Consider the following 16,287-nt stretch of genomic DNA (forward strand, 5'->3'; position numbering starts at 1 on the left):
GGGACACCCACCTCTTCGCTGTACTTGCTGACATAGGAGTAGATCTCGTTGAGCGCGCTCAGCATGTTGAACTCGGCGGAGTGCAGGCGCGACTGCTCGGCGAGGTAGGCGTTCATGTCCTGGTCGCTGATGGCAGGGAGCTTGGCGATGTCCGCGTAATACCTGCGGGAAGGAAAGGCCAAGGGAGGCCGTGAGGAACACGTGGGCTCAGAACGCCCCTCTTCTTGTGACCTAAACCGAGCTCTGCAGGGAAAAGGACATCATTTTGCTTTGTGGTTACATCTAGCGAAACAGGATCCTGGTTTGTAACAAGCTGAAAAGAAGAGCAGCGATGCTCGGCGCTGCGCTGCCAGAGCCACCCTCCTGCATCAGCGGCCGCCGAGAGCAAAGCTGCTCAGCACAGGGGGGCCGGGCAGCACTGGGGCACCCAGGCCAGCCCTGCACCCACACTGCGGCTGCCCGCGCGCTGCCGCTCACCTCTCCACCCAGCTCTTGTAGCTGGGGATGTCCTTGGCATACAGCAGCTTGTTGGAGGGGGAATCCTTGCCCAGGCGATGCTCCGAGGTGGAGCAGGAATCCATGAAGGTCTGAGCCACAACAGAGAGGCAGGCGTCCGTGATGCTGCCTTTGTGGATATCAAACACAAACTGGGGGTTTTTGATTACATTAACCCAGAATCGGAGAGGGAGGCTGCAGGGAAATCAAGAAATAAAAATTAGATGTTAAGACAAAAGTTAGGAAAGGACATTTGCTGCGGTTTGTGTTCCCAAGCAGAATACAAATGTTGGGAAGTGGCAATAATCTGATTAGGAGCTGGGCCAGGTCTGTCAAACACCAGTTAGCCCAGTGCTGCCCCGATTGCTTGTCATGGGTCCTGCTGCACCCTGGGAGCTGCTCCGGGGTCTGCTCCTGCACGGGGAGGTGGAGGAGGCGAGAGCCCCGTGGGCCACAGGTGCTGAGGGAGGGCTGGCTGTGCCGGGGCAGATGTGAGCGGCGTTCGGTGGCACTGGGTGAGCGGCCCCTTGCCGGGCGAGGAGCCCCTTCCACCAGATTTGCCCCTTCCACCAGGTTTGCCCCTTCCACCTGGTTTACCCCTTCCACCGGGTTTGCTCCTTCCCCGGGTTTGCCCCTTCCACCAGGTTTGCCCCTTCCACCGGGTTTGCCCCTTCCCCCGGATTTGCCCCTTCCACCGGGTTTGCCCCTTCCCCCAGATTTGCCCCTTCCACCGGGTTTGCCCCTTCCCCTGGATTTGCCCCTTCCCCTGGATTTGCCCCTTCCCCCGGATTTGCCCCTTCCACCGGCTCTGTCCGGCGGGCGGCTGCAGCACAGGGCTCTCGTCCCGCCGCTCGGCAGTCCAGCACCTGCCAGCGGTGCAGCAGGCATCAGAGGCTTTGTCCCCAAATCCCGAGGCCTTTGCAATCAAAGGGGAATTATTATTCCTTTTTTCTTTGGCTGTATAGCAGGATCAAAAAAACAGCTGCTGCTTTCTACTACCTTTCAAGTCCCGGCTCTCTCCATCCAGCGAGCTGCACCAAAGGCTTCAGCCTTAACTCTTGCCTCACTGCAGGCAGGCAGCTCGGCCGCATGCCCACACGCCAGCTCCCCTGATCCCCAGCTTACCCCAGCTCTCTCTCCCAAGCCCCCCTTTGCTTTGACCTGCTCCAGGGGCATAAGCCTTCTCCCATCTCCCCATAAAAATTCCCTTTCTGGGAATGCTGCAGCTGACCGAAGTGCTCAGCAGAGCTTATTCCAAGACCAAATTTTCGCCCTTCTCCTGAGGTCCCGAGGGCAGAAGGAAGGACCAGGGCTCACGTGGTCTAATGGCTCTGGCAGACCAAACTCTGCCAGTTGACACTTTCTTTTTTATTGCTTTAAGAAGTCTCATCTTTTTTTTTTTTTTTTTTTTTTTGTGATTCAAGAGTTTTTATCCTAATAACTCCTTCCTCTAAGGCTTTAAATAAATTGTTTTTAGCTTCCCACAGCCTTAGCAGGGAACTCAAGCTTTTGCAGCCGTGATGATTAGAGGCCTTTTAAACCATGAGGGACTTGGGGGGAAAATACAAAAATCTTCAGGGAGCAACGATTTGTTGTGCTTTTTTTTTCTTCCTCGCAGAGGTAAATTTCTAACCCACAGAGCATTTAATCCTAAAATAACAGCAGAGGCAGAGATGTGAGAGCTCCAATTGTTTGGAGAAGGCTGGACCGAGCCGCAGTCCATGTCGGCCGCACATGGGGCTGGCTCCTTCTCCCCTCGCCACCTCCTCCCGCTGCTCCAGCTGCTGCCCGGAGCGATGGGGAAGGTGCAGGCGCTCACCGAGCTCTCCCCTGCCAGCCCACGACACAGCGGTCGTGCAGGCAGGGCGGTGCGGGCAGGGCGGTGCGGGCAGGGTGGTGCGGGCAGGGCGCCCTGCTTCTCACTACCACAGCGGCTCTGCAAAGCCAGCGATTTCCAAAGTCCAGGTGTGTGGATGTCCAGCCCAAGGCCAGCGCCCAGCTCCTGCCGGTGGAGGGCTCGGGGAGCGCTGGGCTCATGGTTTAACACCGCGCCGGCGTTTCGGCTCGTGTGTGCACGGGGGCGGCACGAGCCAGGATCAGACCCACTGCCTGTCTGCACGGGGCAGCAGCGGTGAGAACGGTCAGTGTGAGGTTAGTGGTTGGACTAGATGATCTTCAAGGTCTTTTCCAACCTCAATGATTCTGTGACAAGCATTAGCACGGCCTCGTGGCACATCTCATGCTTTGGAGCTATGGGACGCGGTTATTCCCAGCCTTCCCACAGCTCTTCCCCATCTCTGCTCTTCCCCAGGACACAGACAATTGCTCAACACTCAGGGCTGCCTCCCCTTCCACCCTCCTCCTCCACCCTTACCAATTGCTCTTCCACGTGTGCCTGACGTCGGTGTCGTGGATGCCGTGTTTGTCCGCCTGCTCATCCAGGAAATCGAACATGTACTTGATGGCGAGCGGGAGCGCGCTGCCGCGGTGCACGGTGCTGAACAGCGTCTCAAACAGGTCGTCCACAAATTTCTGCAGCGTACCCTAATGGGAGCAGCGACCAAGAAGGTGAAGGGGGGGACGGGTGCCCGCTCGGCCACGCGGTGGTGGCAGATGTCAGATGGTGTCACCAGCTCGGCGCAGCCCCGCAAAGTGCCGCCACGGACCCCCCCAAGAGCGAGCAAGGTCGGGGCTTTCCGAACACCGACTGCGCTGCCGGAGGACCCCGGGGGAACGCTCCAGCTTGCAGCTACTCACGGCTGCACTTATTCTTTATTTCTAACCTGAAACAATTTCTTTTGCTTTCAAAAGCAAATCTGCGTTATCTACAGAGATGAACACACAGTGAAAGGCAGAAAAACTCTCTCTCGCCAAGGAAACTGGTTAAATATTTACAGGCACTGCTGCGTCTCCCCAACTCTTTGTGTTTTAGTACCATGCAGAAGAATGAAGTATTGCAGCAATCACCCTGCAGTGTGAGGAAATTTGGGCTGTGTTTCTATCACTGCTCCAGGAGCCACCAACCCTCAGGGCCCAGGAAGGCCCCATGGGGACAGTCCCCCCACCCCAGGAGCCGGGCATCATTAGGGGCTGCACAACCCCCCTGGCAAGTGTTGAGAGGGACCTTCCTATGCGTTTCCCAAGCGAACTCAGCACACGGCAGTTACCTTTGTAGCTAACAGCCTGGTCAGGTAGATCTCAGACACCATCTTACTGCCCCGGTCTCCTTCCTTCTGGTCGCCGTGGTCGTGGTTTTTGACCAAGTGCCAGACCTTGACCCCGCTCTCCAGGTCGGGGGTGATCATGGGGGCCCGGGAGCGCAGGCTGTCGGGGCTGCCGGTGTAGCGGAAGGTGGAGTCTGATGGACGGGAAGAGAAGTCAGTCACGCTCAAAGCAAACCCCTTTTTCATTTCACCGTCTCTTCTCGGTGATCCCACCATGCTCATTAATAACAAAATCATCTGCACTGGCTTTTTTATGGCGTAATGAAATGTAGTACCACCCAGGCACCAACAAAATTTGGGGTTTACCAAAGGTACGTGTTGGTCTTTGCTGAACAGAGTCCCTCAGACTCGAGCCTTTCTCTTTTCACACTCAGACATGGGACTTTTCTCATTCCATTCACATCCTTCACTCAGTAACACAGGTCCACACAGGATTCCTCCATGAGTTACAGCTCACACACATTAACCCTGGGCACCAGTTCCTGCAGCACCGGAGTCCTGATGCCAGCATTTTGTAAATAATAACAAGCTGCCCAGCACAACCAGCACAAAGGGCAGAAGAAACTGCTGTTCTTCTCCTTGAGGCTTTCATTAGAGCAACAAGGGCTCATGCTGAGCACTGACTGCAGAGCCCGAGGCCAGTCCTGCATCCCGGCCTCCCCGCTGTCCCTGCCTCTGCCTCCTCCCGGCAGGGAAAGGGAGCTCAAAGGGAAGCAGACAAAGGCTTTTCACTTAATTGCTCAGAAATCATGGAGGGATGTGAGATCTATTTAACTTCCCAAAGAATGTGCCTCCCTGGATCCCATCCACGGTGTCTTCAAGCCGAGACACGGGGCTGAGTAGCACAACCAATGCGTTGTTGGGTTTTTTCTTCTCACTAAATTTCTTTGTTCTCTGGGAACCTCGTGCATTTTCTCAAGTTTAGCCTCCAGTTCGCAGCTCACCCTCCTCATCGAGAGTAAGGGGATCAATCACAAATCAGCCAAGGGAAATATGCAAGTCATTACCAAACTAGCTAGATTTTCATCTCTGATTAAGGCTTAGATAAATGAGTACTCCAACTGATGTAATTAAGGAGACAGACAGGGGGACAGCTAGGGAAGCATCTAGTAATTCTATTTTTAAACACAGCTCTGTACTGATATATAACGGGGGAAGTAAATAAGTATCTCATTGAAATTCTGTCTGCACAATTAGAAATATTAATCTTAACATGAGCAATGATGATAGTTCACACTGGGAGTTTGCAAAAGCTTTTCCATCTGCCATAGATCAACGAGCACTGAGGACTCAGGTTCTGTGACCCAGTCTTGTTTTTTCCATCCCCTGAAGAACGAGAAGTGCTGGGCACGGGGATGGACTGCACCTCGCAGGGAGAAATGCCTTTTCTCTTGGCTTTTGCCTAAAGACTCTCCTGCGGGTGGCTCCTCAGAACTCTTGCTTGAGAAAAAAAAAAAACCCACATTATTTTGGGAGCTATAAACAAGAGAAGGAGATGGGTTTGTCAGGAGTCCTCTTGTTTGTAAAACACTCTGTAAAATGCAAGATAATGAACGATCAGCATATTAAGAGATTTTGCCACTGCTGCCTTTTATGGAAGTGTATTATTACTATTATTGTGGATTTAGTGCTATAAATACACACCTGGCACCTTGCAGACTCATTCACTCAGGCTGCAGTGTCTTCAGGGACCCTCCATGAAGTGCCGAGCCCCATTATTATGCAAATACCAAATTCCCAGGTGTGTGCAGCCCAGCATGCCAAGTTAAGATTGCTGTTACCCATTTTTGACCCATTAGCTAAGAATTCGGGATCCTCCACTTCAAGAAAGAGGTGAAGGGAGCAGGCTTTTCTCACACGCAGCCCCGCGGACGTGCAAGGGACACAAAGCTGCAGCGGGAGCCCCACGGCTGCTCCGCAGCACCCACCCCCTCTGAGCCAAAACCCTCTCCCTGGGCTTTTCCAAGACCCACATTTCCAAGGGCTGCTCACATGCTTGGCATTTCCTTTTCCTTCCTCTCAGCTTCTCGGGTCTTTTTGCTGTTCTGCTCATAGATGGAAAAGCCTTTGCAAAAACCCATTAGCCAAGGGCATTTTTCTGTCCAGGACACGAACGTACTTTCGTTTTGGCCGACGTGGTGTGGCTCTTTGGGGGAAGCTGCTGCTTTTCCCCCACCTAATTCCCTTAAGGTGTTGCTTTCCTGCAACAAAGGCAGCTTCAACCCCAGCCCCATCCGATAGTTCCCCTGTAAAGGTGTGAGCTGCACGACATGCTGGTGCTGGGCAGCAGGAGCAATGCCCAGTCACCACCTGTGAGCCACTGTGCCGGCACTTAACTGCTTCTTACCGTATCTACTGATAGAGGTCCGGGATATACTGGCAGAGGCAGGAATATTGTAGGAGGAGGTTTGTTTGGGAACGAGAGCCACGACTGAGCGGTCTGATACCTGGGGAGGCAAAGGGGGAGAAGAAATGATGACCGAGATCCGCTGTCGGCACCGCGATCGCCGGCTGCTCACGCTGCAGACGCAGGTACCAGGGTCCCCAGGCTGGGCAGGGGGCTGCCGCCACGGGACGGGGGTACCGAGGGCACCGGGACCAGTCCTGCCAGCCTGTCCCCGCGGGGACGCGCCCCCGGCCCGTCCGAGCTCTGTGTGGGTCAGCAGCAGCTCTACAGCAAGGCACTGAAGGAAAGGAGTGATAAATCAAAAGACGTGCTGAAGATGTTTTTGGTCATCCTGATTTAAGATTACGTTTTATCCAATAAAAATGAGAATCTCAAGAATTGTTGTGATCCAATTAAAGTAACAATGCAGAGGGAATAAAGCGGCTGTAATAACGTTATGGACCATAAAACATTCCTATTAAACCATTTTTTATTTTAGCAATTTTTACGAACTTTAAAAGTTTGATTTACAGCTGAGCAAGTCATAAAGCCATCTTTCAGGGTATTAAATTGTCAGTCCCTCTACTGCACCAGAGAAGGAATTAAATGCTGGGAAGTCAAACTATAAATGAACATTAGTGCTAACAAGATTTTGTTACAGCAGATTTTAGTAGCCATGTTTAATTTTATCCTCCCTATAAATCTAGTAGTTGCTGGAAGTTTTTTAACTTATTTCCCTTAATTAAGAATCTGCAGGTTTCCAGGGAACAGGCCTGAGTGTCTTTTAATTGTGAACTCGTGGCCCGTCGTGCAGCACGGCACGGGAGCAGAGCGCGGAACCGCCGCGTCTCACCGGCTGATGGACCCGCCGGGGCCCAGCCAACACGTTAGAGGAGCTGGACAAAAGAAATTGCTTTTGGGGCAAAGTCCTCCATTATTTGCCAGGAGCCCTGCGAGGGACTCGGCACCATCCCTACGCATGGGTAAGCCCCAGGGTAGCAGTTGGATTTTGTCCCCCCTGCCAAGCATCTCCTCGCACGATCAGCAGAAGGGGTGTTAGTGCAACGTCTGCCGCTGCGAGGTGACCCGAGCACAGGGCTCTGCGCTGCCTTCAAGGCTTTGGGTTCCATTCAGATGAAAGGTTTCATGTAAATGTGAGTTATTATTATTGCCAATAATAGCGGACATAATAGTCACTTGTGTTTCACAGTACAAAAGTGAGATATTTCTAAGCAAAACACTTCAACCACCTCTGTTATTTCCTCTCTGCTCCTGCTTCACTTCATCCAATTTATTAAGTCAATGGAAAAAACGATCAGCGGTGATATTAATTTTTTGGGCTGTTTCTCAGCTGCCACTTCAGTGTCACTGGGGAGAAACCCGAGTGTGCCGGCAGCCCAGGGTGCTCCCTGCCCGCCATGCCGGGATCTGTTGCCACCGAGGCTGTGGTTAACTGGGAGAGAGGCATTAAAAATTCCACACGCACACACAGAGCACTCTCACTCTCTAAATTTTGGGTCGAATGGCTCTTGTCAGCTAAAAAATACCAGCGTGCAAATTAGCATCAGATGTAACACACATTCGTTTCCCATCTTGCTCTGCTGTTGCCACACTCCCATAAAACCCCAGAGACGCCTGCGAAGCTGGCTGGCTGTTTTACAACTTTATAAATATTCTGATTCTTCTACAAGCTGGAAACAGGCTGCACAAAACACCTTAAAGAAAAATAAAACCTGGAGCGGGGAGAGCAGCAGCAGAGAAGCCCAGACAATAATACTGCATTTGCGTGGGGTGGTGAGGATGCGGTGAGGATGCCAGCTCCACATCCACGCCACCCTCAGCTCCTAAGTCTCATTTTCCACACAAATCTTCCCTCTCTGCTTCTAATTTTTCATTTAAAATAGTTTTCTTGTCTCTCGGTCCTTCCAGACTCACAGTGGCTGTCAGGTATTCATGCTCTGCTGCCTCGGAGTTAACCCTGCATGAGCCACTGTAAGTCATTTGATATTAAATTCAGTGTTTCATTTTTCTTGAGTAAAGCCATGCAGGGTGAGACTTTCCCATGGAGCTTAATAGGCATGAAACCAAAAGGATACCACACAAATGTAATACAATTCCTTTCAATACGGTTTAAAAGCTCCAGAGAATTTAACAAAGAATTACAACTATTTAACCTATACTTCTATTTTTATAAATGAAGAAATAAGCAGCAGGAATACAGTTCTCTATATAATTCTATGAAGTGGTTCAAAAATATTACAGGAAGATTAATATTTCTTTTTAAATCCAATCTGGCTTCTGCATGCGAAGGCTTCCCATGAAAAATACATTTTATCGGCTGATGCAGATATACGTTGTATTTTTATCATCCCAAACATGTAGAAAACAAATGTAATAGCGTCAAAATCCAGCAGCCAAGCGTGGAGCTGAGAAACTCTTGGAATTAAATCACTGTCCTCTGCAGAGCCTCCCCACCCTGGCCCGGAGCATGGCGAGGAGGAGGAGGCTGGTTTGGTCCCTGGCAGGAGTCGGAACTCGGGGGCTGCCGGAACGGGGCTGCGGAGCAAACGGACCCCAGAAAGCAGGAGGGGGGCAAGGCCGCGGGGAGTGGGTGGGTTCTGGGCTTTGCCTCAGCGCTTGCTCCCAGGGACCAGCATCGCTCCAAAAGATCACAAAACACCCGGCGTTATCGGGGGGGAAACATGGGCTGCACATCCCCAGCCACTGCCTGCAAACCCAGAGATCACTTTTGCCTTCAGACCAGAATAAAGACAAGGCAGCTCTGAATAAAAGACGGAGATAGCTTGACAGAGCCGGCTTTTTTTTTTTTTTTCCAGAAATATAGAAATCATCTGCACTAGTCCTCTAGAAGCTGGAGGAATCTAGATTTCATTTTTATGGCTTGAACCACATCTGGTTTATATGTAACACTCCTGTTAAAATGGTGAGGCAGCAGTGCTTGAAACTCAAATGATTTTATACCCTTTTCTAAGCTGTGCCTTTGCCCACATATTTGTTTTACTGTGTAGTCCTGGAGCATCTGTATTTTTGATACCTAATAAAAACATTTATTACTCAAACAGAAAAAAAACCCCACCAAAACTGGTAGGAATAAAAAAAAAAAAATACTGCTGTTTGTTTTTGGCAAAAGGCCTGCCTTGACATGATTTCTGTTGCGGTGCAGAGAACTTGGCTTCTTTTTGTGGCTGAAACAGCTCTGTCGGGCTGCGCAGAGCTCAGGCCAGAGCCGGGGGAGGCACGTGCAGTTGCTACCTGTTCGGATGTTCGGCAGCAAACTTCTACTTTGTTCCACAGCAAAAGTGACATTCAAATGGCAGGAATAGCCGCAACATCTGGAGCGCTGCGAGGATTTTGTTTATTTTAAGGGTAAACCTGTGGCTCAGATTTTCCCACAGGCACTAAAATGAAAGTCCTCCCTCCCCTCACACCCAACACGCATCAGACAAACACGCCTTTCACCTGTGACTTCCTTAAGATGACTTTTAAAGATCAAGGCATAATAAAGCCTCGCTGCTTCCCTGCGTGTTGGTTAATCCCTCGCAACTGTCAGGTAAAACAGATTTTTGAAACAATGGAATTCATCTGCACAACTCCTATGACATTTTATGGTAATCTCTGCTTAAATCCTTCGGGCTGCTTGGAAAAGCTGACCCTTGAGGTGTTTTTTTTACATGCACTTCGCATATTGATGCCATTCTCTCTGCCTCGCTCCTTGATTATATGTCTCCCGTCAGTACTGGCTCACATTCAACTTACACAGCGTGAGTCACACTGATGGACTGGAGATGGTGTATAAACAGGGAAAGATGCCAGATTAAATACTAAACACTTCTGTGTAGGTAGTGATGGGCAGTAGTAGGTTACAGGTCCCAATTAATGCAGTTATCCTCTGCTGCAGACAGGCTTTGAGTAAAAGCCTTTGATTCTCTTTAACCAAACCTTCCTTAGCTCTGTCTCCACCTCTCTTTCCCTGTTTCACACACCGTAAGAAGCCCTTTCCAACAGACACACGCCTGGCCAGGGCAGCCTGGGCTGGGCTGGGCCACGCATGCTGCAAAAGCTAAAGATGCCAACAATTTCTTAGGTCACCTCACCCACCCTGGCTGATGCACAACAGAGCATCTTCACTGCTTGGCTTCTTTGTTTTATATGATTTCGGTGGCAAAACTCCTATTACTTGGCTTGGAAGACCAGGCCTGGGACTTAGGGGGTTTGATGTCACTGTCAAGAAGAAGCTTTTGACATTCACCTTCTCCTGACCTGGCCTCACCCTGCCCTGCCCCGCAGCACTCCCTCGCTGTCTCAGCTCCCCCCACAAAGACCCCAGCCCCACGGGCCCTCCATCCCCAGGCCCTGCAGCTCCAGCAGCAGCAGCAGCTCAGCCCTCGCCACTGCTCCCTCTATCTCACTAGCACGGCTGGTGGGTTTAATTTAGCCAATTTTCAACTCTGCTAGTTTCTTTAAGATCCATGTCAAGGTTGCTTTCCCATCTAATGTGTAAGCACATTGAACCCTTCTGGTTTATCATACAAATGTGACCCCTCTGTCTGTCTTGGTAGACGACATACTTGGGAATTAAATTTCTGCTTTTCTTTTCTTCCCTACGAGCAGCTTTCCGGGAGCTGTCTGCTGGGGCTGTTTTCTTACCTGATAATGCATCAAGGTGTTCAAGCGCTTCCAATCTCCTTCGATCTTGGTGGTGATATCTTCATCTTGCAGGACCACACGAGCTATCCGGCCCTGCCGCCACTCTGCGGGAGAGGCAAAAACCAGGCAGACACGATGGTCAGAGAGGGAAAAGGCACTAACAGGCTCTATCCACTTCTGGCCCAAGTAACTACTGGACAGAGGAGCCTCCCAGAAAGGGGCACCCAGAGGCAGCTAAATTCTCAGCAGAGTGAAGGAGGCTTCAGGAATCATCTACTCTGTGGTCAACAGACAATTAGCTGATCCCACAGAGCTCAAAACCCATTCAGCCAGAGCAGTGCCCGTGCTTTCTGGGGGCACAAACATGTGTGGTGTTGTGCAGCCTGAGCTCTAGTTTTCCAGCTCTGCAAAACCCACCAAGAATCACTGATCAACCTCTCTGATCTTGCCCCTCCTGTGAGGCAGGGAAGCTCCTACCCAGGTCCATGTCAACAGCTCTTGGTCTTTGAGAATAGGGGACGTTTTTGTATACTGCATCGAGGATCTTCTCCTTGACTTGAGTGATGGTATCACAGTTCAGCACCTTCACAGGGATCTCTGGACTGTTCTCATTATCCGGGTTCACACAGTTTAGGATCTGGAAGGGAAGGAGAACCGCATCATGCTCTGAAGGGCTTTAGTTAAGCATCCAGGAGAACTGTAACCAGACGTACAACCCCACTGCATCCCTAATGGCATCACTGCTGCTGCAGCTAGTGTACCTTTATAACGATTACTAAGATAGGAGCCCTGGATTTTCATTTGCTAGAGGGAGGGCAACGCTCAAGGCGCAGGGAGATAAAACACTCCCCTCAAGCCCTGCCTTTCAAAACCTTAGCTCTTTGTACCTGCGAATCAGGGACACAGTTGACTTGGGGACAGGCCTAGTAGCAAGAGGCTTTATTGCACTGGCAACGCTAATGCTTCGTGGTGTGTCCTAATCACTGGCCTAAAGGTCAGAACAGCTCGTGCCCAAGTAGGGAGGACAGAAGCGATTCAGTGGCAGCTTCTCCAACGATCACTCTCACTCACCAGAGTCTTGTACTCAATTTGCTGCCGGATCAGCTTGTCCTCGCTGAGGGAGTAACGGGCTTCTCCTGTGATGGCATCAATCGGACCTTTCTCCATCTGTTGCTTGATGGCACAGTAGAGCATGAAGAGCGGCTCTCCAGCACATTCCTACACAACAAGACAGAGAGCAAACCTAACAGAGAGGTGAAGGTGCATCTCCTCCAGGGCCACCGGCCTGCACACGGGTTTTGCACAGGATCCTTTCCAGCAGAGCCACAGTCTCAATCTTTTGCACATGTGCAATCCAGGCTCGGCCCCCAGCAGCTCCTGGACAGGACAGCCAAAACCACGAGCTCCATGGCTCAACGGGTATGTTGTCTTTGGCTTGGTAAATCTCTACTGAATCTGTATGGCTGTAAAAAACAGAATTTGAGACCTTGATCTCATTGTTCACTCCCATGGAGCAAATTCTGTGGGGTTTCCAAAACCACAAATAAAGTTAAAAAATATGGAAGCCCAGGCACGGAGATGTAAGTGAGAATTTCTCCGAAGTAGTAAAGAGGTGCAACAGAAACTCCATTACATGAGAATTACGCCAGGCGATCTGAGCGTTGAACCAAACTGAACACAAAGGCTTGACTCAGCCCCTGTAACAGCAGCCCCAGGTTTAGGCAACTGCCTCGCTACTACACCTCGTGACTTGAAGTCTGATGGAAGACTTTCAAGCCCAGATTCACCCCGGGGATGGCCAGTGGGTGAGACAGCAAAGCAGCAGCAGGTTCCTTACCTTGAGGAACTTGTGGAGGAGGAAGGCAAACCAGTTAGTCAGCATCTTCTCAGCCACCGACTCGGTCCTAGGGAAGCCAGAAGGACAAGCATGTGGCACACAAAACCAAACAGCACATCAGAGGCCCCAGATCTTTTCCCCCGGTAGCACCACTGGGCTGCACCCTGGCACAGCCCCCGTGGTGCTCTGAGCCGGGGCAGGCAGCAGGATGTGGCCAGTGCTGTCCCCCCCTCCCGCCACACCGAGCTGCCAGCAGCTTGCCCAGCTGACAGCCCATCACAGCCCTGATGGGGCTGGTGACAGGGAGCCTGGTGACACTCGGCTCCTTGCACGTGGTGCAAATTACAGCCTGGCTCAGTAAATCACTGGGATTTGCAGCAGTTCCTGGCAATCAGGGACAGCAGAGTGACAATGACAGGGAAATTGCAGCTTTCTCCCCAGTCCCACCCAGTGTCCTCTCCCCACATTGTGCCCAAGATTATCTTTAATTTAAATACAATGGTTCCTAATGATAGTTTTTAATGCTGGCTCTGCAGGACGGGGAGACTTTCCTTAAAGCACCACAACCCCTTTTCCTGGGGCAGGGATGGGATGGCCGTGCTGGTGGCAGGGTGTCTCACAGTCCACATCTGAGCCCCAACCACGCAGCCCGGCGGTGGCAGGCAGCAGGCAGGCAGCAGGCAGACAGCAGGCAGGGCTGCCAGCCTGCCCACGAGGCCGGGCAGGGGAGAGCTGCTCTGCCACAGCCGAGCCAGCTGCCAGAGTCCCCCTGGGCAGCCTGGCTCTCTGCACAACCAGCCTTCCCCTCACGCCACATGCCACACCAGGATCTGCTCCAAATTTCAGCAAGCAAAGAGGGGTAGATCCGAGACCTTGCCCTCTGCAGCACCCTCGTCTCCGAGCACCATGCCCCCCTCTGCCTTCACCGTCAGCCTGCAGCAAGGCAGCAGCCTTGCCGGGCCTGGGCACCTCTTGGCACCTTCATCCCCTTGGCTGGCAGCTCTGCTCCCAGCGCCAATCCTGCCAACTGCCTCTTCGACCACCAACCTGCTGCAGAGGTGCCCAGCGGGCACAACAATGCACCGAGCCTCCACCTCTGCCCCTACCCTGACCTGGAGCGAGTCGCTGTCCTGCTCCGCACTCATTTTCTCTGTTCTTCCCCATCTGTTCTCCTGCCTTGAATTAGGGACTGCCTCGTGGTATGTATTTACACAGCATCCCACATGTTTGAAACTCCGGCATCTAATGAAAAACACACACTATAGAAGGAGCAGGGTTTGATCCCAAAGTCGAGCAGACGGGAGCCACAGATTTCAGCACACAAAAACTGACACCAGTCAGCAAACGGACCTGGGGTCACATTACCCATCATCTTTAGGATCGCAACATCTGCCAGGAATTTGTGAAAATGTCTGCAGATCCCCAAAGAATTTAAGCCTGAATTGATTAGCAGCCTAAAAATTCATCCTACAAATTGACAGACACATTGTTCTCCTGTTTAAAATATTTCAGTCACCCAATTAAGGAGAAGAAGCACTAGCACACTGCCACACCAGCGAGCCATGGAAAATGGAGAGTCAGTGATACAAACTCAAGAATAGGTGAAAAACTCAGGAAATGATACATTCAGGAGGAAATGATACATTCAGGACATTGGGGTGAATATTAATTTAAGAAACTACTTTGTTAATAGAATATTAAATGAAGAACTGGCAAGCGTCCCGATTAGCCCTACCAGTGAGGCAATGTCCTGTCCCTGTTGGCTGCTCATGGCCTGACACCGGCACCGTAAAAACAACTGAAATATGGAGTGACAGAGAAGTTGGGGCATAGTGTGTGGGAGAAGGGTATTGGATAGTCCCGTACCTAGCTGCCCTCTTTTATTTCTTTATCGGAAGTACAAGATCAGCGGAATGGACTGGCAAAAAGAAACACCTTGGAGTATCTCTGTCAAATCCCATTTCTCCTTACCTTCAAGCGCTGACGCTCACTCTCATCTCAGCACAGACTGATGCTGTGAGATATCTGCAGTGCCATCAGTCCTGGGGACGGCCAACCATTGAGTTAATCATCACCGTCCTACACTGCTGAGGAAAGGGGCTGCTTATAACCTTCATCGCTGCTGGGTGCAGCAGGAGCCCTGTAGGCTCCCTGCAAACAATTCTGCTGTATGTACTGCCCCTGGCCTCTGCCTCTGAAATGGGCTGGGTGCTGGCTAAGCCATCCCTTAACCTCTGCCTGCCACCACGGGGCCTGCCCTCCCTTTGTCCCTGCTACACGGGGAGGGCTCTGCTGAGCCACAGCAATAGGTGGTGGGGGCTTTGCGCTGCCCTCGGCAGGCGTCGCCGGGCTGGTGTCTGAAACGCTGTTAAGAGAGCTGCCTCTAAAAATAAAAAATAAGCTCCTGAAGATTAATGTGGCAGGAGAGAATCCCTAGACTTGGAGAAAACCCTTCTCACGTTGACCACATCACAAGGGCAAAGCACGATCTAGCGATGACTTTCCAGAGGAGTCTGACGCCAGCAACCAGCACCTTGGCTGCTCCTCCAACTTTCTGAGGCACCGGGAATAAAACAAAACTAAACAAAAAGAGCTGAGAGAACCCAAAAAATAAATATGTATTTTATTAATTTTCTCCGCTATATCTAGGTCTCCAAACTGCTGTGTGCTGCGCTCTGTGCCAGGAACCAGAACAGCTATTTGATTTAATGTCAACTTTCTTGCTGTCTCCCGCGAGGGGCAGTCATGGAAGAAAGAGAGAGGGGAAAATGAGGAAGAAAGAGAGAAAGAACTGAGTGCCAATTATCAACTGCTGCCACCAGAGAGCTCAAAGAAGGAAAAAAAAAAGTATCTCACTTTGTGGCTGATCACTCCTTATTAAGTCAGAGCAAGACATTCCAGCCGGGGCTGTTTTGTGCACCAGCATCACCCGGGAGCGTGCGGGCACAGGGCTGGGACAAGGCTCCAGCCCTGGGTTTAACGGGGCCTGTAGTGACAGGCCAAGGGGCAATGCTTTTAAACTAAAAGAGGGTAGATTCAGACTAGATATAAAGGAGAAATCTTTCACAGCGAGGGTGGTGAAACACTGGACCAGGCTGCCCAGAGAGGTGGTAGATGCCCCAACCCTGGAAACATTCCAGGTCAGGGTTCCCATGAGATGGCTAAATCCTGGTGCAGGACGGCCAGCCTCCGCGCTGCTGGTGCTGCCCAGGGCCCCGTCTCCTGGCTGGGTGCTGTGGGAGGAGGGGGCACAGCTCTGCTCACCAGCCGTGTATTTTTTGGAGCACCACGAAAAGTCATTATTGATGGCTGAGGCAGAAGACGCCTTCCCAGCGACTCCTCAAACCACGGGGGAAATTAAGATGGCTTCCTTTTCTGAGATGAGTTATTGCCTCTGCAAACACAGCCAGATTTAAAGCAATTTCCTGTCAAGTATATTCATTATGGCTGGAGGAATCCCTGAAATTTTCCTAGAGCTGTGAAATCCTCCCCTCGCCTTCATCCGCTCGCTCCAGCGAGACCCAGCAGAGCCCCGGCCCAGCCGCGGGGGCAGCTGCCAGCCAAGGCCGGGCCCTGCAGCGCGGCCGGGACCTGAAGGGACACGGGATGAGATGGAGAACAGAGGTGGCTTTTTACTTGTGGCTGCTGATCTGGCCTACATTAATACACGCTTTTCC

At 51.5% G+C, this 16,287-nt stretch overlaps 1 protein-coding gene across 1 annotated transcript in view; it reads right to left on the reverse strand.

Annotated features, from left to right (window-relative positions):
• The window catches only part of PLXNA2 (plexin A2), a 177,512-nt gene that overhangs the window by 7,576 nt on the left and 153,649 nt on the right, over positions 1 to 16,287 (reverse strand). Inside the window, exons 23-31 of the mRNA XM_074925739.1 lie at positions 12,611 to 12,677; positions 11,845 to 11,991; positions 11,251 to 11,410; positions 10,774 to 10,877; positions 6,067 to 6,166; positions 3,663 to 3,853; positions 2,870 to 3,039; positions 478 to 690; positions 12 to 162 (exon numbers count right to left, since the gene is read on the reverse strand). Coding sequence (XP_074781840.1) covers positions 12 to 162; positions 478 to 690; positions 2,870 to 3,039; positions 3,663 to 3,853; positions 6,067 to 6,166; positions 10,774 to 10,877; positions 11,251 to 11,410; positions 11,845 to 11,991; positions 12,611 to 12,677 — 1,303 coding nt within the window. The remainder of the gene's footprint in view (positions 1 to 11; positions 163 to 477; positions 691 to 2,869; positions 3,040 to 3,662; positions 3,854 to 6,066; positions 6,167 to 10,773; positions 10,878 to 11,250; positions 11,411 to 11,844; positions 11,992 to 12,610; positions 12,678 to 16,287) is intronic.

This window comes from Athene noctua, chromosome 23, assembly GCF_965140245.1.
Source record: "Athene noctua chromosome 23, bAthNoc1.hap1.1, whole genome shotgun sequence".
In the NCBI taxonomy this organism is placed as follows: Eukaryota; Metazoa; Chordata; class Aves; order Strigiformes; family Strigidae; genus Athene; species Athene noctua.